Genomic DNA, 23,484 nt, shown 5'->3' with positions numbered 1-23,484 from the left:
GTTGTTACACGTGGTCTGCCACTGCGAGGACGATCAGCTGTCCGTCCTGTCTCCCTGTAGCGCTGTCTTAGGAGTCTCACAGTACAGACATTGCAATTTATTACCCTGGCCACGTCTGCAGTCCTCATGCCTAAGGCACGTTCACGCAGATGAGCAAGGACCCTGGGCATCTTTCTTTGGTGTTTTTCCGAGTCAGTAGAAAGGCCTCTTTAGTGTCCTAAGTTTTCATAACTGTGACCTTAATTGCCTACCGTCTGTAAGCAGTTAGTGTCTTAACGACCGTTTCACAGGTGCATGTTCATTAATTGTTTATGGTTCATTGAACAAGCATAGGAAACAATGTTTAAACCCTTTTCAATGAAGATCTGTGAAGTTATTTGGATTTTTACGAATTATCATTGAAAGACAGGTTCCTGAAAAAGGGACGTTTCTTTTTTTGCTGAGTTTATGTTGCCGGTTTGCCTGAGTGGGGGTCCCTGGGCAAGAAATGGTTGAAGACCCCTGTTGTAATTCCTGTGTCCTATTCCAGACCAATTGCTGTTTGCCAATGAGGGAGCCAGAGATTCCACGCAGCTCATGTAGCATGACTCAATGTTAGAGAGAGAGGAGGGAGAAAGTGGTCAGGAGAAAGAGAACTAAGGAGGGTGAGAGATCGAGAGGGAGGGTGAGGGTGCTACGAAGGGATTTGTTATTAGTGCTGTAAACACCTGGCACCTGTCTCTGTCTTTTACTCCCCCCCCCCCCTCTCCCTCTCCCTTTCCTCCCTTACTCACTCTGTCCATTTCTCTTCCTCATAAGCCGTGTTAATGTGTAACAGCATTCACTGCCAGACATTCTCATGGGTGTTTGATGCTTTCAATACTCCTAGGCTTGTATAGAACACGTGTTACAGTAACCTTTCACACCTACAGTGGGGAGTTTGTAGTAAGATAGTCATCTCACAGATATTCCAACTAGCTTTAGATTTCAATAACCGTAGGAGAGAGACTCCATATTTGAAGGTTTCCTATTCCTCAGCATATCATTTGTCCGGCTCAAGATATCCAGAGGACAATGCTGCTGTCCATCTGGCATCGCCCAGAGAAAGAGCAGAACACTGATATATATGTGTGTGTGTTATAGAGAAGGCATCAGGGTAACATATAGGGTTGAACGTCCGCCTCATGTCCTGTGGGAGAGAGAGCAACATTGTTACCCGTTGTATATCCTCAGGGTGTGTGTGTGTGTGTGTGTGTGTGTGTGTGTGTGTGTGTGTGTGTGTGTGTGTGTGTGTGTGTGTGTGTGTGTGTGTGTGTGTGTGTGTGTGTGTGTGTGTGTGTGTGTGTGTGTGTGTGTGTGTGTGTGTGTGTGTGTGTGTTTGTGTGTTTACATTTTTCCTGAATTGATGTGATAACGATAAATAGAAAGATACGTTTATAATGTTGCCCACAGTTTGATTTATTATCCTTTCACCTACAACGACTAGTTTTCCCATTAACAGTCACGCATATTGGCAAACTTATTTCATTTAAAACTTTTTCTAGTTTAGGCTACTTATCATAATGAACAATATCAGCAAAATGCATGCGATAAGTGATTTGTATGGTCGGTGTCGATCATTTTAGGTTTAGCGTCCCAGCTCTAGTGTGTGGGTGTGTGTGTGTGCGCGCATGCATGCATGCATGCATGCGTGTATGAATAATTGACAGCTCTAGGTTTACAGTGCCAGAGGGTAGGTGAGGTAATGGTCAAAGAACAGATGGGGACGTACACAGACACCCAACCCCACACAAGACAGGCACACATACACACGCATACACACACCATGCATGCACACACACATTGAACATTTGCCTTTCCCCTCCCTCCGTAGTAGCACACAAAGCAAAGGATGGCAGGAGATACCGCTTTTCAAAAAAATTCTTGAATTTGGAATGAGAGGGAGACAGAGAAAGAGAGGGCAAGAGATTGGCGATTGAATTTCCTCAGTGAAACCCAAGTCAAATCAGAGCCTTCGCTCCCGACTTCCTTCATTATGAAAATACCCCCGCTCACCCTTTCCTCTCCTCCGCTAGTAACTTCCTACAGCGTGGGCCTGACTCACACACTTACTTACTTGAGGTAGTCCATCATATGCGATGATGACTTCCACTACTGCTTGTGGGTTTGCTGATGACTGTATAATACGATGCGGAATGCACACAATCTGCCACAGACAGAGTTACACAAAGGCCTGTCCCGTTGATGCTGGTACAGGCGTGGTCGTATGTCTTCTCTGTCCATCCTCTGGCATCCGGACGGCATGGCCGAGCCATCTAAGCTGGTGGTGTGTGACGGATGCCTCAATGCTCCTGCAGCTGGTTCTCTTTAGGATCTCTGCGTGTGGAACACGGTCCTGCCAGGTCACTTTCAAAATGCATTGTAGGCATTTTATGTGAAAGGACTCCGGTTGTTTTACGTGCCGGCTGTAGACTGTCAATGTTTCACGTCCATAAAGGAGTGTAGATACACACGGCCACTTTGGTGTGTAGGTTTAGGTTGTTAAAAACCCGATTTCCTTAGCCGTCTAAAGGAGGATGAGGCCTGTTTGACCCGATTCTGGGTATCCTGGTCGATGTTGCGGTCTTCTGAGAGGATGCGTCCAGGATATTTAAAGTGTGGTACAATGGCAAGTGAGGAGCCGGAGATGGAGAATGCGGGTAGTTCAGGCAGAGGATCAGATGACCACCGACATAGGACCTCTGTTTTTGGGATGTTAACAGACAGCCCGATTCTGCTGTATTATCTCACAGCTGCTGTGAGGGTGGCTCGTAAAAGCTTCTGGGGTATGTGCCACAAGAACGCGATCATCGGCGTACGTGTTCAGATTTGAGCTTTGTGGTAGCTTGGAGCTTCCTAATGTTGAAGAGGTTCCCTCCCGTCCAATCTGAAGTCCAGGGTTTCCCCCATTGTCTTTGTGCGGGAGTGTTGTGACACAGCGGAGGAAGACTGATACACACACACACACACACACACTCTCGACACCACCCACACCCTCCCACTCCACGGCCCTAACACTGCCTTGTGACTCAAAATGTACTCCTGGAAAGATTCCAGTCATGACATTAGCAGTATTATAAGTCCTCATAAAGTGGCTCGATTTTTTCCCCCAGTTGTTTTTCCTCTTTTGTTTGTAATCTGATACATCCACCACTGACCTTTGCCTCCCTCCCGGGTAGTAAAGTTTCATATGTGTGTCAGACAGAGGTCTAAGGATGAAAATATAATGTTAGTTAGTCAGTGTTCAGTCCTAGGGCTGTTTGGGGGTAGTTACTGCAGTGTTTTCTGTGTTGTCAGCTCTGTCAGTAATCTTATACCCTACATACTGTGCTGCAGGGCACACTGAGTGGTAAAACATTTTTTGAAACTTTCGTAAACCAACACTCACACTTGACTTTTCCCCTCTACTACCACTGACTTTGCTGAAAGCTACTTTGAGGGAAATGTACTTACTATGACTGACATATGTGGTTGTCTCACCTAGTTATCTTAAGATCAATGCACTAACTGTAAGTCGCAATGGATAAGATCGTCTGCTAAATGACTAAAATGTAAAAAAATTAAAAATAAAACGTGAGGCCATAACATGGAGTGTTATGCCTGTACTGACTTGTGTTAGAGCTGAAAACAAGTACACAGAGCGAGAGTTAGTTGGTTCACACACTCAAAGAGGCGGTGAGAAGAGAGAGTGTGTGCACGCATGCGTTTGTGCGTGCGTTTGTGCGTGCGTCTGTCTGTCTGTGTGTGTTACTTGTTGCTTGTGTTCTCTGACCTTCTCCTCTTTGTCAGTCGCCGTATGGATCAAGTGTGTTGCTATGGCACCAGCTAGGCTATCGTCCCCAGAGACGAGCTAGGAGATGAACGGCAGAATTGTCAACACCCCAGAGAGAGAGAAAGAAAGAGGGGAGAAAGAGAGAAGGAACGGGGGTAAACTGGAGACTCTCAGGGGGCCCTGTCTGTGAGCCAAGTCCACTTTTAGTCGGGGGATCAGAAACTCTATTGAAACTGAAACTGTATAGGGCCTAGGCCTTCATTTCTGCTGAAAACTCTGGTGCAACTCCATACATTTCTGCCATACATACAGATCTATCTGTCAGTATGCTGTCAGTGTCACTGAAAGCCCCATTCCATAAAAAGGGCAACATTATTTCACACAGGACTTAGTCAAATGTCTACTGTATGTATGTCTTGGAGCTGTATTGGGGAAGTTTCCTCTGTGTGTGTGTGGGGGGGAGACACTTGTGACCAGCCGATAGCTGGGTAAATGGTCATGTTTCAAATCAAATCAAATTTTATTTGCGCCGAATACAACAGGTGTAGACGTTACAGTGAAATGCTTACTTACAATCCCTTAACCTACAATGCAGTTTTAATAAAAATATGTGTTAAGTTAAAAATAGATAAGTACAAAAATAAGAAATAAATGTAACAAATAATTAAAGAGCAGCAGTAAAATAACAATAGCGAGGCTATATACAGGGGGTACCGGTATAGAGCCGGTTAGTCCAGTTAAAGTGACTTTGCATAGATAATAAACAGAGATTAGCAGCAACGTAAAATGGGGGTAGCCATTTGATTAGCTTTTCAGGAGTCTTATGGCATGGGGGTAAAAGCTGTTGAAAGGCCCTTTTGGACCTAGATTTGGCTCTCCGGTACCGCTTGCCGTGCAGTAGCAGAGAGAACAGTCTATGACTAGAGTGGCTGGAGTCTTTGACAATTTTTATGGCCTTCCTCTGACACCGCCTGGTATAGAGGTCCTGGATGGCAGGAAGCTTGGCCCCAGTGATGTCCTGTGCCGTACGCACCACCCTCCGTAGTGCCTTGCGGTCGCAGGCCGAGCTGTTGCCCCTGCGCATACGTCAATACGTCAGACACATATCGGACCCCTATCCTGGGATTTCAGTGTGTGTGAGTGTGAAGTGAGTTTTGAGCACATCTGCTGCAGACCCTTCACCGTTCGGTGTGGACCCCCATATACCACATCTGGACCTGCATCTGTTTCTCTCTGTCTTTCTTTCTCTCCTCTCTCGGTCTATCTCTCTCTTTCTCTCTTTTTTCCCTAGATTAGAACAGACCATGCAATTACACACTCTAGTGATAAAACACCTGCATTCCCAGCCCTGCATGGCTGAGGACATAGGGGAACACGAAGGTGAGACTGACTACATATCCTCCACTCTGTGTGGTTTTACTAACTACTAGCTTCTGTTGAAGAAAGTCACATTGGCTAACTCAACAAAGTGGTTCAGAAGTGAAGAACCATCACAGGCATTTAAAGGGGCAATCTGCAGTTGAGATTGGTTACATTTCTGCAGCCTCAACCCTCGGCTATTTACCAAATCAGTGACGGGGTGTCAGCTTTGTTATTGTTTCAACAGCTGATTGCCCCTTTAAGGGTACTAGACAGGAAAGAGGGATGTCTGTGGTTACCATGAGACCCCAGGGGGCACCCAGGTACAGGTAGACACCTGCCAGGTCCCGGGGGAGAATGGCACTGTGCCAGAGACGGAGGTGTGTTCTCATTATAAATTGCATACCTGCATAATGTATATCACCTGCTGCAATACATATATCACCTCTGATTTCACCATACATGTACTATATTATAAACCGGGTAGTTTGGGTCCTGGATGCTGATTGGCTGAAAGCCGTGGTATATCACGGGTATGACAAAACACATCTTTTTACTGTTCTAATTACATTGGTAACCAGTTTATAATAGCAATAAGGCACCTTGGGGGTTTGTAGTACAGTATATGACCAATTTACCACAGCTAATGGCTGTATCCGCGTTGCGTCGAGCAAAGACAGCCCTTAGTTGTGGTTTATTGGCCATATACCACACCTCTTCGGGCCTTATTGCTTAACAATAAACTGGGTGGTTCGAGCCCTGAATGCTGATTGGCTGACGGTCATGGAATATCAGACCATATACCACGGGTATGACAAAACATTTATTTTTCTCTTATTATAGCAATAAGGCCCCTCAGGGTCTGTGGTATATGGCCAATATACCTCACGCCCTCATGCCTTATTGCGTAAATATACCACGGTATGCAGAGTTTGTTCTGGATTTAAAAGGGGCCTACGTGGTGGGTGTAGCAAGGGGGCGTGGCAATGGGCGTGGTTGGCCCGTCACCGAGGCTGAATTTTAGAAGTGCTTTTATTATAAAACATATGTTTTTTTTTTTTTTTTAAATTACACTGTTTGGACTTAGCCGTCCCACCCAAGAATTTCAATGCCAGAAAAATCCCTGGTATGATTACTTATTTACTGCTCTAATTATGTTGGTAACCAGTTTATAATAGCAATAAGGCACCTTTGGGGTTTGTGGTATATGGCCAATATACCATGGCTAAGGGCTGTATCCAGGCACTCCGCATTGCGTTGTGCATAAGAACAACCGTTAGCCGTGGTATATTGGCCATATTCCACACCTCCTCGGGCGTTATTGCTTAATTATATAACGTCCTGGGTAGGGCTGTGCTGATCATGACATTTTATCAGCCGGTGATTGTCAAGCAAATAACTGCTGGTTTCACAGTAAATTACCCTTTAATTAACATAAACGCATTTGGCATCTCCTGGATTCCACGCAACGCCTACAAGCCACTGATGCAGACCTTTGCAACATCTACATTTTAAAAAGTCTAATAAATCCATTTAATATAGCCTACACCTTCACAATAAATGTATGATTTATTTTAGACAGGTCTAAAGACACATGATATAAGGAAAATGTAGTCTATTTCAGAAGAACAGAATAGCATACTCTGAGTTGTCCTTATGTTAGGCCCTGATCTGGCTATGCCATATGGCTGTGGGCTACACTAGTTCATTTAGCAGACAAGATTTGCTTAGAATTCTGTGGCATTGTTTTATAGTATGACGATGCTATGTAACATAGCTAAATAAAATTGAAAGGACATTTTCTACAAATGATTTCCGAGGGAGTGCGCATATGCGGCTATTCTGTGCTGAGCGGTTAACAAAGAAGCAGATCCTCCAATATGCTTAATTTAGAGTTATTTTTTCAACTTTAGCTGTGATTAAAACGTTGTGATATATGTTTTGATGCAACTCTAATAATGATTTGAAATAATTCTCATGAAAGGCATGAGCTCTGCTTTGTTTCTTCTGCAGGCTGCACACTTTTGATAATATTCTCACCGGGCCTCGAATTTCCTGTGGCATCCGCCTTGTGTGTCCTAAATGCCCTCTACATTTTTTTTGCACATTTATAAAAATATGAAATATCACATTTACATAGGTATTCAGACCCTTTATTCAGTACTTTGTTGAAGACCCTTTGGCAGCGATTACAGACTCGAGTCTTCGGTATGACGCAACAAGCTTGGCACACCTGCATTTGGGGAGTTTCTCCCATTCTTCTCTGCAGATCCTCTCAAGCTTTGTCAGGTTGGATGGGGAGCGTCGCTGCACAGGTATTTTCAGGTCTCTCCAGAGATGTTCGATCGGGTTCTAGACTCTGGCTGGGTCTATCAAGGACATTCAGAGACTTGACCCAAAGCCACTCTTACGTTGTCTTGGCTGTGTGCTTAGGGTCATTATCCTGTTGGAAGGTGAACCTTTTCCCCAGTCTGAGGTCCTGAGCACTCTGGAGCAGGTTTTCATCAAGGATTTCTCTGTACTTTGCTCTGTTCATCTTTCCCTTGATCCTGACTAGTCTCCCAGTCCCTGCCGCTGTAAAATATCCCCACTGTCACGCTCGTTGTTGGAATGAGTGGACCAAGGTGCAGCGTAGTAGGCGTACATCTTACTTTATTCAATGAACACCGGAAAAAAAACTAATACAAACGAAACGTGACGTTCAGTTGTGCTAAACAGCACAGTAACAAGATCCCACAAACTACAGGTGGGAAAAAGCTGCCTAAGTATGATCCCCAATTAGAGACAACGATAGACAGCTGCCTCTGATTGAGAACCTTACCCGGCCAACAAAGAAATAGAAAACATAGATTGCCCACCCTAGTCACACCCTGACCTAACCAAATAAAGAATTAAAAGGATCTCTAAGGTCAGGGCGTGACACCCACAGCATGATGCTGCCACCACCGTGCTTCACCGTAGGGATGGTATTGGCTAGGTGATGAGCGGTGCCTGGTTTCCTCCAGACGTGACGCTTTGCATCAGGCCAAAGAGTTCAGTCTTGGTTTCATCAGACCAGATCATCTTGTTTCACATGGTCCAAGAGTCCTTTAGGTGCCATTTGGAAAACTCCATGCGGGCTGTCATGTTCCCTTTACTGAGGAGAGGCTTCTGTCTGGCCACTCTATCATAAAGGCCTGATTGGTGGAGTGCTGCAGAGAGGGTTATCCTTCTGGAAGGTTCTCACATCTCCACATAGGAACTCTGGAGCTCTGTCAGAGTGACTATTGGGTTCTAGGTCACCTCCCTGACCAAGGCCCTTCTCCCCCGATTGTTCAGTTTGGCCGAGCGGCCAAGTCTAGGAGGAGTCTTGGTGGTTTCAAACTTCTTCCATTTAAGAATGATGGAGGCCACTGTGTTCTTGGGGACCTTAAATGCTGCAGACATTTTTTGGTACCCTTCCCCAGGTCTGTAACTCAACACAATCCTGTCTCGGAGCTCTACGGACAATTCCTTCGACCCCATGGCTTGGTTTTTTGCTCTGACATGCACTGTCAACTGTGGGACCTTATATAGACAGATGTGTGCCTTTCCAAATCATGTCCAATCAATTGAATTTACCACAGGTGGACTCCAGTGAAGTTGTAGAAACATCTCAAGGATGATCAATGGAAACCGGATGCACCTGAGCTCAGTTATGTATTTGTGTTTCTGTTCTAAAGGTAACTGTAAAGAGGATATTATATTGTACTTGCCCAAACACAGCCCTCGAGGTCCCCCTGGGCATAAACACACACATACACACACTCAACTCTTTTCCAGTCCACTGCCGCTGAGTGTGTGTTGCTGCCAATGTGTAAAGAGATGCCTGATGTGCCAAGCCAAGTATAGAGTGGGGTTTCATTGAGTGTGTGTGTGTGTGTGCATGTGTGTGTGTGCGCATGCATGCGTCACTGTTAATGTGCCGCTCTGCGTGCCAATGGAGATGCTTCACCCCTCGTCTCATTAATCATACAGTGTCACTAGGCTGACACGGAGAGTGTCAGCCTATTCCCTATGTAGTGCACTGCACTACTTTTGACCAGAGCCCTACATTGGTCGAAAGTAGTGTGTTAAATAGGGTGCCATTTGGAACATAACCAGAGAGTGTGAGAGTGTCTACTTAGGAGGCCAGTACTGTATTCTTAGGAGGTCAGTACTATATACTTCACCCTGAGAGCCATTGATCTGCTGGCCTAGCCTGTCAATGGGGAGCTGGCTACAACATCTACTACAACATCCACTAGACTTCTATGGTCATTCAGCAGACACTTCACCTACACACAGATAAGAGGGTAATTTTCATTATCCACTCTGAGAACTGCTCCTCCTTTCTCTCATTCACTTACACACATTAATTTAGCACAGATCTTCCTTGATGTTGAGACATGGAGGAGTGACAGGCATGTAACTCGGCCTCGTGTTATTTTTCCAGGCAACTGTTTCTTATCGAATATCGATCTTTTCTCATGGTTATGTGGCAAGGCGAGGAAGTAATTATTTTATTGTGTTTGGCAGTAAGTGTGTGTGTGAATGTGTGCTTGCTTGCATTCATGTGTTCACGTGTATATGTGCACATTTGGCAGTAATGGTGCCACTACTTTCCCTCACTCTGCTCTCTGATAAAGAGATTAGACAGAGAGCCGTGGTGCTTAGCTCTCTATTCAAGCTCTTATAGTAAATCAAACTATTAGAGAGTTCTAGTGGTGCCTTCAGAGCGTAGCCAGCCAGCTCCCAGTGCAGCTCTTAAATCAGGCCTGGCCAGCCAGAGTTATGACGCTCTACAGGTTGACCCAGTGTGAGTGCAGACCAGGGCATTGTGCGGTACTGAGCTGTACGTGGTACCAAGAGAAGTTGGCTCAACCTCAAGAAACACCCGCCGCCCGCTCGGCTCGCTACCTCTACTTAAAAGTTCAAAGCTTTCACGCTCTATACCTCCTACCTCTATCATTCTCTCTCTCGTGTTCTATCTCTCGCTCTCTCTCTCCCTCTATGAGCCAGAGAATATCTAGGGGTTTCAATTGAGGTTACACTGCAAAGAGAACAGTAACCTAAAAGGACTTACATCCTCAGACCAGGCCTGTGCGAATTACCTTTTTATTAAGCTTTTGTACTTTGTAACGGCCAGACACAGTTGGTGGTGTGTTGTCTGAGAGCTATCCCACAATGACCTGCTCCTGCTTCTGCTCCCGCTGCTGGACCACGCCTGCCTGCCTTTCAACAGCCCATCCTCCCCATTGTCACACATCCACAGGAAAGGGATCAAATACCCACACTGCTAGACACACACCGTCCCTGTTAAACCCTGTTTGTGTGTGTGTGTTTGTGTGCGTATGTGTGTGTGTGCGTGCGTGCGTGCGTGTGAGAGAGAGAGAGAGAGAGAGAGAGAGAGAGAGTGTAACGTAGGGAGAGACTGTAACGAGGTCAGAAGCGCACTGTTGTTTAGGTAGGTCTTTATGTGGAAAATGTGAAAGTGTTTTGAAGGTGGAGAGCGGTGGAAAGGGGTGTGGCTAAAGGAGTGGTTGTGATAGTGCTGCTAAAGGATATTGTGTCCTGGCAACTGTGCCGCCCTGGGACTGCTCTGACCCGAAATGGAGCTCGCTCTCTGTTTCTGTCTCGCTCACAACTTTCTCTTGTTTTTCTCTCATTTTTTTTTCTCTTTCCACTTCTTTCTAACTATAGTCTCCCTCTCTATTTCTGTATTTCTTTCCTCCCACAGTCTGTCTGCCCTACCATACACTGTCCTATTACTTTAATGTTATTTGTCAGTGATAAACACTCTGCCGGCCCCTCTATCTCTTTTTCTTCCTCTCGCGTTCTCCCCTTCTCATTCTCTTCCTTTCTTCTAGCCCAATCTTTAAGCACCCAGGATTAAAAGCCTTCCTATCTTCTGTAAACTCTGTGGTCATCTGCATTGTGATCTGTAGTTAGTTATTGTAGGGGCAAGTTCTTTACTGTTCATCTGAGTTGGGATCTGTACGGGAGTTCTTGTAAGGGTAGACTATTTACCTTTTTACTGTTTTCCAGGGAGACAGAGAGACAGATAATCAACTAATCTGTGGTCTCAGGCCAGGCTGTGGAGTAAATACACTGTGAGACAATACTGGTCTTTCCACACAAGCCCACTGCTTGCCTATTGTTAGGGGAGATATATTCCTGCAGATGAATGTTCAGCCTGAGCTTTGACACTGCGATTAAAACCAAGGAGTTTAATCAGATTTTCTGAACTGATCTTCATTTCTCTCAGATCAACATTCATAGGCCAGAGCCCTTGATCATGATAATTGCACTCATCAGTGTCCGTTATGACCAAATTAACCTGATAGCTTTTTAGTGTTTAAGTTTCACGCAATCTTTAGAATGCAAACTATTTTCAAACAGTAAAGAATGAGTCAAAAATAATTTTCAAAGGAGGGCAACTTCTTCATTCCTCCATTATTGATTTTAGTTGTTTTTACCATTCCTGTAATAATCATCAGACCTATTACCTCTGTGTTCCAGCCCAACATTGGTCGACTGGGGATCCCCCATGGACCCTCAGGTGAGAAGGTGGCTGTGGTTGCTGTGGACGACTGTGACATTGCCATGGCAGTTCGTTTTGGCAACCAGATCGGCAATTACTCCTGTGCTGCCCAGGGAACCCAAACAGGACAGAAAAAGTGAGTACCTCTCTCTGTTTCTCTCTGTTTTTCGTCCACTCGCTCCCTCCTCTCTCTCTCTCTCTTTCTTCTCTCTCCCTCTCGTCTCTCTCCCTCTCTGTCTCCCTCTCTCCCTCCCCCTCTGTCTTCAGGTTCATTCCACTACCTTCAGTGAGACTAATATGTGTTAGGCTAATAGGTGTTGTAAGTGCAGGACTGATGTTCAGTCACCCTCATTACACCACATTACCTTGCCTTTCTCTCTCTTAATCTCTCGGGATTGACATGCTCTCAATTGTCAGACGAATGTCTCAGACATAGCCTCTTACACAGCCTAACATAGCTTAACCTTTATTTAATCTTTCAGACGTTTACTACCTGCAACTAATTGTTTCTGTATCTGAACCCAAGATCCTTTTCAAATTAGGGACGTTAGGCAAGGCAGCGAGCTAGAACACATTTAGGAAAAGAAGAAAAACACATCAAAGGAACGGGGTAATGAGGCTGCATTCTTTTAGAACCGGTCGCTCCACTATGATAGGCTCAGAGCTGTTCCACAGTGAATTACGTGGCTCCGTTTGACTCCGAGGCCGACACCCAGGCTTTTAGGTTAGGTCTTTGACGAAAAGGAGTGAAAGTTACGACGCACGCACACACTGTCTATCTGTTTACCTATTTGTCGGTCAGACCTCACTCTAGCTGCTTCTCCTGAAGTGAGAGGCAACAATCGCCACAAAGGACCGGCTCAAAATAGCATACATTGTGCGACTCTCGTTCAACACATACTTTGTGGGACACCACACGAGTTAATGTGGCATTTTTAGACCATATGACGTTGGACTTTTGCCGTATTCAAATTGATCATATGTTTTACGTTATGCGTTGGTGTTGCGTCACAATAATTCACGTTAAACCCTGGGCCTTGGATGTTTTGTAAGTTTAGAGGCTTGTGTGTAAGCTAAGTGGCTTCTTTAGCCAGCGTCTTTGCTGCCTGCTAAGTCTTCTGGGCTGTTGGTGGTGTTACAGGAGGAGGAATGAATCAAGCTAGCTAGCTGGGTTACAGTGGCTTTGTCCTTTCAGTCAACAAGGCCTGTGACAAATAACCTTTTGCAGGGTAACCATACTACTCACACCATCAGTACCCTGTAGTCCCCTTTAGAAAACTTAAGACCCTTTGAGGAACACTTTGGTGTCTGTCACAACAGGCACTCTGTTGTGGAACGTTGGTGCTGTCATTGCATTCATTTGAAAGAAAGGGAGTTCAATATAGTGTGTGACTTTTGTTTTCACCTAAGTCCATTACCCATCAGTTGGCACTTTGTTGGTGCATCTTTAGCACCTAATCCATTGGGGGCTGAGGCGCCATTTTGGATCCAGAGCCATTAGAGGAACTCTAAGTGCCATTTTGTCTCCATTCTGACCCAGTTTCCTGTACTCTCCCCTGCAGATCATTGGACCTGACAGGACCGCTGCTGCTGGGTGGTGTTCCCAACCTGCCCGAGGACTTCCCTGTGAGGAACAGAGACTTTGTGGGCTGCATGAGGAACCTGAGCATCGACAGCAAACCCACCGACATGGCCAGCTTCATCGCTAACAACGGAACCACTGCAGGTAACAACCTTTGTTTGTTCACTCGTTGTTCGTCGTTTGTTTGTCCGTCCGTCCGTCCATCCGACCATTCATTAATTGATTCATTCACCAGGCTATTAATGAATGAATTCATAGAAACATATCTTTTTGTCTTTACTCAGGTTAGCTGTGTTGTTTGTGTACTGCTACTGATTGACATCTATCATGACCCATGTAGGTTGTCCTGCCAAGATCAACTTCTGTACTAAGGATTTGTGTCAGAACGGAGGAGTGTGTGTCAACAAATGGAACACCTACAGCTGTGACTGTCCTCTGGGCTACGGGGGCAAGAACTGCGAACAAGGTGAGGGTGTGTGTGTGTGTGTGTGTAGCCGATGTGAAATGGCTAGCTAGTTAGCGGTGCACGCTAGTAGTGTTCAATCGGTGACGTCAGTTGCTCTGAGACCTAGAAGTAGTTGTTCCCCTTGCTGCGCCACGGCTTTTGTGGAGCGATCGGTAACATCGCTTTGTTGAGTGGCTGTTGTCAATGTGTTCAGAGGGTCCCTGGTTCAAGCCCAGGTCGGGGCAATGAGAGGGACGGAAGCAATACTGTTACGTGTGTGTGTGTGTGTTTCAATATGGCATAAGGACTGCAGCTGTGCATGTTACAGGGAGAGTCCCTCATATTGAATATCTGGATCAACATCTGTATGCGTCAGTGTGAGCAGGACTTGTTTGTGTTACAGTTGATTGCATAAGGAAGTGAGGAAGGACACTGGAGCTAATGTGGCTTAGCTTCCTGTGAAGGAAGTGTCTTTTCAGATAGCGATCAAGAAGGGTGCGTGCGTGTGTGTGTGTGTGTGTGTGTGTGTGTGTGTGTGTGTGTGTGTGTGTGTGTGTGTGTGTGTGTGTGTGCGTGCGTGCGTGCGTGCGTGCGTGCGTGCGTGCGTGCGTGCGTGCGTGCGTGCGTGCGTGCGTGCGTGCGTGCGTGTGTGAAGGAAGTGTATCTGCGGATAGAGATCCAGCAGGAACCTGAGGTGACTGGTCATTACTGACTCATACACGTGCTATGCAGAAGCTAGATGTTAGTATTATAGTGAAACTTAGAACATAGCCCAAAGAGCTGTTGTCTATTTCACTAATGAGACAAAGACCAACTCTGACTCACATATCAGTGCCAGGATCAAGGGACGGGGACACACACGGACCCTGTGGTTGCCCCACTGTTGTTGAGCCAGAGTGTTTACATGGAACAGACCACGGAGCTCCTGTTGTGTGTATGTACAGTACCAATCATAGCAGTCCTATATACTCCTGTGCTGATGGACAGGGGTGGGTGTGTGATAGACAGATATATGATGTGTGGTTACACTGTTACAGCTTGTCCTGTTTTGATCCTGACTGTTCTTTTGCTCATATCCCCCACTAGGGATGGATGATGGGTGGGGTGAGGTGTGGTGGAGTGGGGTGGGGGTGTGTGTGTGTGTGTGTGTCTAACAGGCCTAATGATAGCGCTGTATGCTTGTATAACAGTGATTTACTGGTTTTGTGGTCCGGAGCGGGGTACTGAAATGGTGTGCGTGTGTTTCTCTGAAAGGGTTAAACTAAGTGACTCACTCTGTGCCTGTCCTGTCTCGCACCCAGAGACATCTAAAGTCATCAAGGGAAGCTGTAGTGTGTGTGCGTGTGTGCGTGTGTGTGTGCGTGTGTGCGTGTGTGCGTGTGTGTGTGTGTGTACAACGGTGTGTGCGACTGTGTGTCAGTCAGCATTATGGGAAACTATCCCAAGGCCACGGCAATAGAACCAGAACACTTGCCAAAAATATTGTTATTTTTACCTGAGTGAAATGAATGCTACTACACGACTATGAGTAATATTCATACTGAGTTATAAAACAGTGAGAGGGTGGCTTTGATTTACCCTCTAGGGCCTGCTTCCAAACAATTATAAAACACACACACATTGATATTTGACAAAATATCTCCACCTAGTCTGGGTTGGATGAGGCAGCTGTGTAGTGATGCCAGGCAGCAGATCGAGTATCTGTAGTTGGACTTAGGAACAGAAGTAACACGGAGGGTTTGGCTGCTTCACTACTTGTTGACAAGCTGTGTAGGAAGTAGAAACCATAGGCGTTATGTCATGGGTATGGACAGCACGGGAACCATAGACGTCATATCACTTTTAGAGTGGCAAGGGACACCATAGACATATCAGTGGTACTGTAGAGGCGCAGTAAGAGAAATATGACGAGACAGTCGATAATTCAGGATTTCCCAGACGCATTCTGTGGGTTTGGACATAAACTCAGCCAAAAAAGAAACGTCCCCTTTTCAAGACCCTGTCTTTCAAAGATCATTTGTAAAAATCCAAATAACTTCACAGATCTTCATTGTAAAGGGTTTAAACACTGTTTCCCATGCTTGTTCAATGAACCATAAACAATTATTGAACATGCACCTGTGGAACGGTCGTTAAGACACTAACAGCTTACAGACGGTAGGCAATTAAGGTCACAGTTATGAAAACCTAGGACACTAAAGAAGCGTTTCTACTGACTGAAAAACACCAAAAGAAAGATGCCCAGGGTCGCTGCTCATCTGCGTGAACGTGCTTTAGGCATGCTGCAAGGAGGCATGAGGACTGCAGATGTGGCCAGGGAAATAAATTGCAATGTGAGACGCCTAAGACAGCGCTACAGGGAGACACGACGGACAGCTGATCGTCCTCGCAGTGGCAGACAACGTGTAACAGCACCTGCACAGGATCGGTACATCCGAACATCACACCTGCGGGACAGGTACAGGATGGCAACAACAACTGCCCGAGTTACACCAGGAATGCACAATCCCTCCATCAGTGCTCAGACTGGCCGCAATATGCTGAGAGAGGCTGGACTGAGGGCTTGTAGGCCTGTTGTAAGGCAGGTCCTCACCAGACATCACCGGCATCAGCGTCGCCTATGGGCTCAAACCCACCGTCGCTGGACCAGACAGGACTGGGAAAAAGTGCTCTTCACTGACGAGTCGCGGTTTTGTCTCACCAGGGGTGATGGTCGGATTCGTGTTTATCGTCAAAGGAATGAGCGTTACACCGAGGCCCGTGCTCTGGAGCAGGATCGATTTGGATTTGGAGGTCTGGGGCGGTGTGTCACAGCATCATCGGACTGAGCTTGTTGTCATTGCAGGAAATCTCAATGCTGTGCGTTACAGGGAAGACATCCTCCTCCCTCGTGTGGTACCCTTCCTGCAGGCTCATCCTGACATGACCCTCCAGCATGACAATGCCACCAGCCATACTGCTCGTTCTGTGCGTGACTTCCTGAAAGACAGGAATGTCAGTGTTCTGCCATGGTCAGTGAAGAGCCCGGATCGCAATCCCATTGAGCACGTCTGGGACCTGTTGGATCGGAGGGTGAGGGCTAGGGCCATTCGATTTTGACCCCCCCTTTGTTCAGGGACATTATTCAATTTCTGTTCGTCACATGTCTTTGGAACAGTTTATGTCTCAGTTGTTGAATCTTCTTATGTTCATACAAATATTTACACATGTTAAGTTTGCTGAAAATAAACGCAGTTGACAGTGAGAGGACGTTTATTTATTTTTCTGAGTTTATGTTGTGGTTTAGTTGCACATCAACAGCTGACCTGTGAGTGTGTTTAGGTTAGTGTGAAGGTTTCGTGTGAGCTGGTGGCTTTCCTCTGCTCTCCACTCTCTTATGAACTGTATCTCGAAGGAATCCAACTCCAGGCTATCTCTGATGTTGTTCTTTATGCATCATGCACACCTTTTAACTCTTTCCAGGCACTGCAAATGAGCAATGTATCGTGTGAAAAAAAAGTTGGAGAGACACAAGAGAGAGCGACGGTTCAGGAGCTAGTCCCCATGCATCTTCTGAGTGTGTGTGTGTGTGTGTGTCTGTGTGTGTGTGTGTGTGTGTGTGTGTGTGTGTGTGTGTGTGTGTGTGTGTGTGTGTGTGTGTGTGTGTGTGTGTGTGTGTGTGTACTCTGTGCTTCAGTAGAAATATGTGCCCTGCGGAGAAGAGGGAGATCGAGAGAGCTTAGCGCTTCAGTTGTCTCATAGGGAACAACCTAGTGCTCTGCTGACAGACATGCAACTGTTATACTGACTGACTGAATGGCTGACTGACTGACTACAACATGTCTGTTTGGCTGCAGGGCTAGTGGGTGCTCTGGAGTGTGATGTGTTATACTGTGGGCATGTTTGTCAAAGAAGGATTAGTGTCCTGTATGGTACAAGGTTTTTGACAGTAATGATGTCTTATAGCTGAATTAGACATGGTGGGGTGGATTAGCTACTGTCATTATTCTGCCTGGAAGAATACAAAAATACAAGATGCAATCTGTAAGTCTGACATACTAAGCATTAATGATGGGGCGGGGGGAAATGGATACAGTTACATATCGAGATATTGTTTTTGGACGATATTGTATCGATACTTTGACTCCAGGTATCGATGTGTAAAAATACAAATGTTTTTGTTTTGTCTGCTGGCTAGCGCTAGTCGCCCTATATTCACCCTATAGCTTGTTCTCCATCTTCCTTTTAAACAGTGAGCCAACATGCTTTCAGCACTTTTATTTCCATGACTGATCAAAACTCATTTTCACATGCTCTCTTGTGTCTCTCTGTAGCAGACATACAGTGAGCAATATCGAATCGCAATACATATAGAAATTGAGAATCACAAAACATATTGTATCGGCACCTAAGTATCATGATAATATCTTATCGTGAGGTCCCTGGCAATTCCCAGCCCTACTAAGCATGTGATGTGTATAACACGTGATTTGCTTTAATCGCAGTGATTATTGAACATATTGTGTGATTCTGATTCGCACTATTCTCCTCTAGTGATGCCGTCTCCGCAGCACTTTGACGGCCAGGCCCTGGTGTCGTGGAGTGACCTCGACATCACCATCGCTGTGCCCTGGTACATGGGCCTGATGTTCCGGACGAGGCAAGGCACTGGCACACTGATGCGGGCTAACGCTGGAGAATTCTCTACGGTCAATTTACTGGTGAGTTATTGTACACGCACAATAACAACAACAGAGCAAGAAGGTAAGTTGTGCTATACGGTTGATTGAAGTTCAGTAGACTGCCCGTGTGTAGTAATTGTCTTTCTCTCTCTCTGTCTCTCCCCACCCTCCCCTCAGATAAGTGATCAGTACGTGAGGTTTGAGGTGTTTCTGGGATCTGAGCGGGTAGCGGTGCTGGGCTTCCCTCAAGTCAGGGTGAACGATGGGGAGTGGCACCATGTCCTTGTGGAGCTGAAGAGCGTCAAAGACGGCAAGGACATCAAATACATGGCCCTGGTGTCACTGGACTACGGACTGTACGAGGTACTGAGACATACACATACAGACAAAGACACAGACACAAACACACACACAGCAAATCGTATACTCTGTGTGTGTCTGTGTGTCTCCAGAGGTCTGTGGAGATAGGTAATGAGCTGCCAGGTCTGAGGCTGAGGGCTCTGTATCTGGGAGGATTACCAGGAGTGGGGAACGACGTCCACGATGGCTTCACCGGATGCATACAGGTCCGTTTTAACAGTAACCATGGTCTGGATTACATTATTCTTCACAACATAAAGTACTGTAGCCCACTGTATGTATATACCTACCTGTCTTAGCTAATACCTAGGGGCTGTGGGCAGAGCGTGTGATGAGAGTGTGTACCTGCGACTCTCTGGGACCTAATGGAGAGGCCATGTTTTCTTTCCCACAGGGTGTGCGTATGGGTGAGACGTCCACCAACGTGGTCAACGTGAACATGCTGCAGGGTTCTAAGATTCATGTAGAGGACGGCTGTGACCTGGCTGACCCCTGTGACTCTAACATCTGCCCTGAAAACAGCCACTGCAGCGACGACTGGAGCACACACACCTGCGTCTGCGACCCAGGTAACACACACTCATGCGCACGTATGGGCGCACACACACACACACACACACACACACACACACACACACATACACACACACTGTAGTAGACACACACACACCTGCGTCTGCGACCCAGGTTACACACATGCTGTCAGCACACACGGTGTACACACACACACCCGTGTCTGCATCTCGTCACACCATTCACTTGTTCTTCACCATTTATTGTCCCGTGTGGCTCAGTTGGTAGAGCATGGCACTTGCAACGCCAGGGTTGTGGGTTCGATTCCCACGGGGGACCAGTACAAAAAAAAGTATGAATGTATGTACTTGTAAGTCGCTCTGGATAAGAGCGTCTGCTAAATGACTTAAATGTAAATGTAAATGTAAATGTTCTGAAAAATGTTCACCATAGGAATGCTGTTTTGTAGTCTCCAGCTTTGACTGAGTTTTCGTTCCATTATACACTGCTCAAAAAAATAAAGGGAACACTTAAACAACACAATGTAACTCCAAGTCAATCACACTTCTGTGAAATCAAACTGTCCACTTAGGAAGCAACACTGATTGACAATAAATTTCACATGCTGTTGTGCAAATGGAATAGACAAAAGGTGGAAATTATAGGCAATTAGTAAGACACCCCCAAAAAAGGAATGGTTCTGCAGGTGGTGACCACACACCACTTCTCAGTTCCTATGCTTCCTGGCTGATGTTTTGGTCACTTTTGAATGCTGGCGGTGCTTTCACTCTAGTGGTAGCATGAGACGGAGTCTACAACCCACACAAGTGGCTCAGGTAGTGCAGTTCATCCAGGATGGCACATCAATGCGAGCTGTGGCAAAAAGGTTTGTTGTGTCTGTCAGCGTAGTGTCCAGAGCATGGAGGCGCTACCAGGAGACAGGCCAGTACATCAGGAGACGTGGAGGAGGCCGTAGGAGGGCAACAACCCAGCAGCAGGACCGCTACCTCCGCCTTTGTGCAAGGAGGTGCACTGCCAGAGCCCTGCAAAATGACCCCCAGCAGGCCACAAATGTGCATGTGGCAGCATATGGTCTCACAAGGGGTCTGAGGATCTCATCTCGGTACCTAATGGCAGTCAGGCTACCTCTGGCGAGCACATGGAGGGCTGTGCGGCCCCACAAAGAAATGCCACCCCACACCATGACTGACCCACCGCCAAACCGGTCATGCTGGAGGATGTTGCAGGCAGCAGAACGTTCTCCACGGCGTCTCCAGACTCTGTCACGTCTGTCACATGTGCTCATGTGCTCAGTGTGAACCTGCTTTCATCTGTGAAGAGCACAGGGCGCCAGTGGCAAATTTGCCAATCTTGGTGTTCTCTGGCAAATGCCAAACGTCCTGCACGGTGTTGGGCTGTAAGCACAACCCCCACCTGTGGACGTCGGGCCCTCATACCACCCTCATGGAGTCTGTTTCTGACCGTTTGAGCAGACACCATATGCTGCCACATGCACATTTGTGGCCTGCTGGAGGTCATTTTGCAGGGCTCTGGCAGTGCACCTCCTTGCACAAAGGCGGAGGTAGCGGTCCTGCTGCTGGGTTGTTGCCCTCCTACGGCCTCCTCCACGTCTCCTGATGTACTGGCCTGTCTCCTGGTAGCGCCTCCATGCTCTGGACACTACGCTGACAGACACAACAAACCTTTTTGCCACAGCTCGCATTGATGTGCCATCCTGGATGAACTGCACTACCTGAGCCACTTGTGTGGGTTGTAGACTCCGTCTCATGCTACCACTAGAGTGAAAGCACCGCCAGCATTCAAAAGTGACCAAAACATCAGCCAGGAAGCATAGGAACTGAGAAGTGGTGTGTGGTCACCACCTGCAGAACCATTCCTTTTTTGGGGGTGTCTTACTAATTGCCTATAATTTCCACCTTTTGTCTATTCCATTTGCACAACAGCATGTGAAATTTATTGTCAATCAGTGTTGCTTCCTAAGTGGACAGTTTGATTTCACAGAAGTGTGATTGACTTGGAGTTACATTGTGTTGTTTAAGTGTTCCCTTTATTTTTTTGAGCAGTGTATAACTGTGTATAATTCTGCCATGTTGTTGAAGACCTGCTGACCAGATGTCTCTCTCTTCTCTCTGTGACCTGTGTCCTTTCCCAGGGTACTTTGGGAGGGAGTGCGTTGACGCGTGTCACCTCAACCCCTGTGAGCACGTGTCCACCTGCGTCCGCAAGCCTAGCTCCTCCCATGGCTACACCTGCGAGTGTGGACAGAACTACTACGGACAGTACTGCGAAAACAAGTAAGACCTGGCCGCTTTGTGCAAGTGCCTGTGTAAGTGTGTGCACGTGTGGGTATGTGTGTTTCCTGGTTTGGCTCCACAGTGCCGGGGAAACACACATTCACATGCCTCCAATATCAACGCAACATCTGATTGTTTTCATGTTAGCCTAATCAACCTCTGCTCCCTTACCTTCCTCTCTGTCTTTCACAAATATGCGCCTCACCATTCATCTGACTGGCAACAGGCTCTACTTTTACTGGCCTTAACTCAAAACAGTCCTTCTCCAGCACCTGATGTAAGCCTGCTGGTAATGAACCCCAGATGTGGCTGTTCCCAGACCTGTGATCTGAGCTCTCTGGGGGATGATCCTTCTTCCAAAACTGATCCCAGATCTGCCTTTGATCAGAGCAGGAATCTGGCGTGAGTGTTAAGAGGCAGGAGCCAGAGGGTTAGATGAAACCACTGTGTGTTGTTCTAGACATTAACTGGGTCTTGTAACAAGTGTGCATGTGTGTGGTGTGTATGGTTTAAATGCAAACGGGGTCTGTAGCGTTCGTGTGTGTGAGTATGTGTGTTTTTAGCCATATATAATGGTAAGCCAAGCCTCATGCCAGCTTTGGCTATATTAGGTTCTGGCCATAACTGGCTCCTGTAGGACTGTAGTTATGTAACAGTAGCTAGCAACGTACTCCTGACTATTCCTCTGGGTGGTAGATTGCATGTCAATTCTTTACCCACTGACCTTTGACCCATATGTCACACATCATTTCCTGTCTAAGGCAGGCTGTGGGACCACCTCATGCTTCAGTGCTCCTCCATGGGTGTTTGGTCTCCACCTGCACTGATACTCTTCTACTGACTACCCTGCCCCTATCATAACCCACTATCTTACCCCTCCATCAGCTCAGAGACATGAAAGTGTTGGAGAAAGAGTGTTTGACTCACTCACTGTGTTGTGTCTCTCTTCCAAGGGATAGAACATTTATACTAGTTTCATGATGCAGTTGAATGCATTTTTGTTGTTAAGTGATATTGTTATATAGCAGGTATGTGATGTAAGGATAAATGCAGTCTCCTTTTTTATCTTAATTTTTTTTCTGCCATTTTATTTCCATTCATTATGTGCTGAACTCAACTAAATGCGTTGTTATCGTGTGATGTGTCAGGGTTGAGAAGCCGTGTCCTCGGGGCTGGTGGGGGAACCCCATGTGTGGCCCTTGCAACTGTGACATCAGCAAAGGATTCAACCCTGACTGTAACAAGACCAGTGGAGAGTGTCGGTGCAAGGTAAGAAGATAATCACAGGTACTCTTCTAACAGGCTAATGCAGCGTTTCTCATATGTTTTTTGGACCCTCCCTATGCCTTTTGAATTTTCTGTGGCTGAAGATGAATCGAACTATGTTTCCTCTTGAAGCCCCCCAATTGTAAACTACGACAAACCTAGTAGGAATTGGCCACAACTCACCAATAGGTCCCAAATCAACCAACCATTCTTAAACAATAGGCTGGTAGATAATACTGCATGTTGTAGGCTTAGTAAACTAACCGTATCTTCTCTCTCCCCAGGATAACTACTACCAGCCCAAGGATGAGGACACCTGTTACCCCTGTGAGTGCTTCCCTCTTGGGGCCCACTCCCGTACTTGTGACACACACACCGGACAGTGCCCCTGTAAGGCCGGGGTCATTGGACAACAGTGTAACCGCTGTGACAACCCCTTCGCTGAGGTCACCGCCACCGGTTGCGAAGGTACGTGGAAGGAAATGGTGCACATGCAAATGTTTGTCACTCTTAAATGTGACCTTGCGAGCCTGTGAGGGCATTCTGTCTTTTTGAACACTTTGAAAAATGCAGCCTTTCTTCTGTCCTCCCTTCCTTGACGTAATCATTGACCTCACTCAATTTGGATTCATGAAAGCAAGGATTCCTCTCA

The 23,484-nt window shown here is 46.5% G+C and overlaps 1 protein-coding gene across 1 annotated transcript in view; it reads left to right on the top strand.

The window, feature by feature from the left end:
- Positions 1-23,484, top strand: part of LOC120049060 (cadherin EGF LAG seven-pass G-type receptor 1-like) — a 126,303-nt gene that overhangs the window by 83,118 nt on the left and 19,701 nt on the right. Inside the window, exons 9-18 of the mRNA XM_038995316.1 lie at positions 11,669-11,826; positions 13,253-13,416; positions 13,613-13,738; positions 18,251-18,417; positions 18,556-18,741; positions 18,831-18,944; positions 19,133-19,307; positions 21,425-21,566; positions 22,715-22,835; positions 23,117-23,300. Of these exons, the coding sequence (XP_038851244.1) occupies positions 11,669-11,826; positions 13,253-13,416; positions 13,613-13,738; positions 18,251-18,417; positions 18,556-18,741; positions 18,831-18,944; positions 19,133-19,307; positions 21,425-21,566; positions 22,715-22,835; positions 23,117-23,300 (1,537 nt within the window). The remainder of the gene's footprint in view (positions 1-11,668; positions 11,827-13,252; positions 13,417-13,612; positions 13,739-18,250; positions 18,418-18,555; positions 18,742-18,830; positions 18,945-19,132; positions 19,308-21,424; positions 21,567-22,714; positions 22,836-23,116; positions 23,301-23,484) is intronic.

This window comes from Salvelinus namaycush, chromosome 6 (genome assembly GCF_016432855.1).
Source record: "Salvelinus namaycush isolate Seneca chromosome 6, SaNama_1.0, whole genome shotgun sequence".
Lineage (NCBI taxonomy): Eukaryota > Metazoa > Chordata > Actinopteri > Salmoniformes > Salmonidae > Salvelinus > Salvelinus namaycush.
Note: the sequence above shows the minus strand (reverse complement) of the source record. Positions and strands in the feature narration are given on the sequence as shown.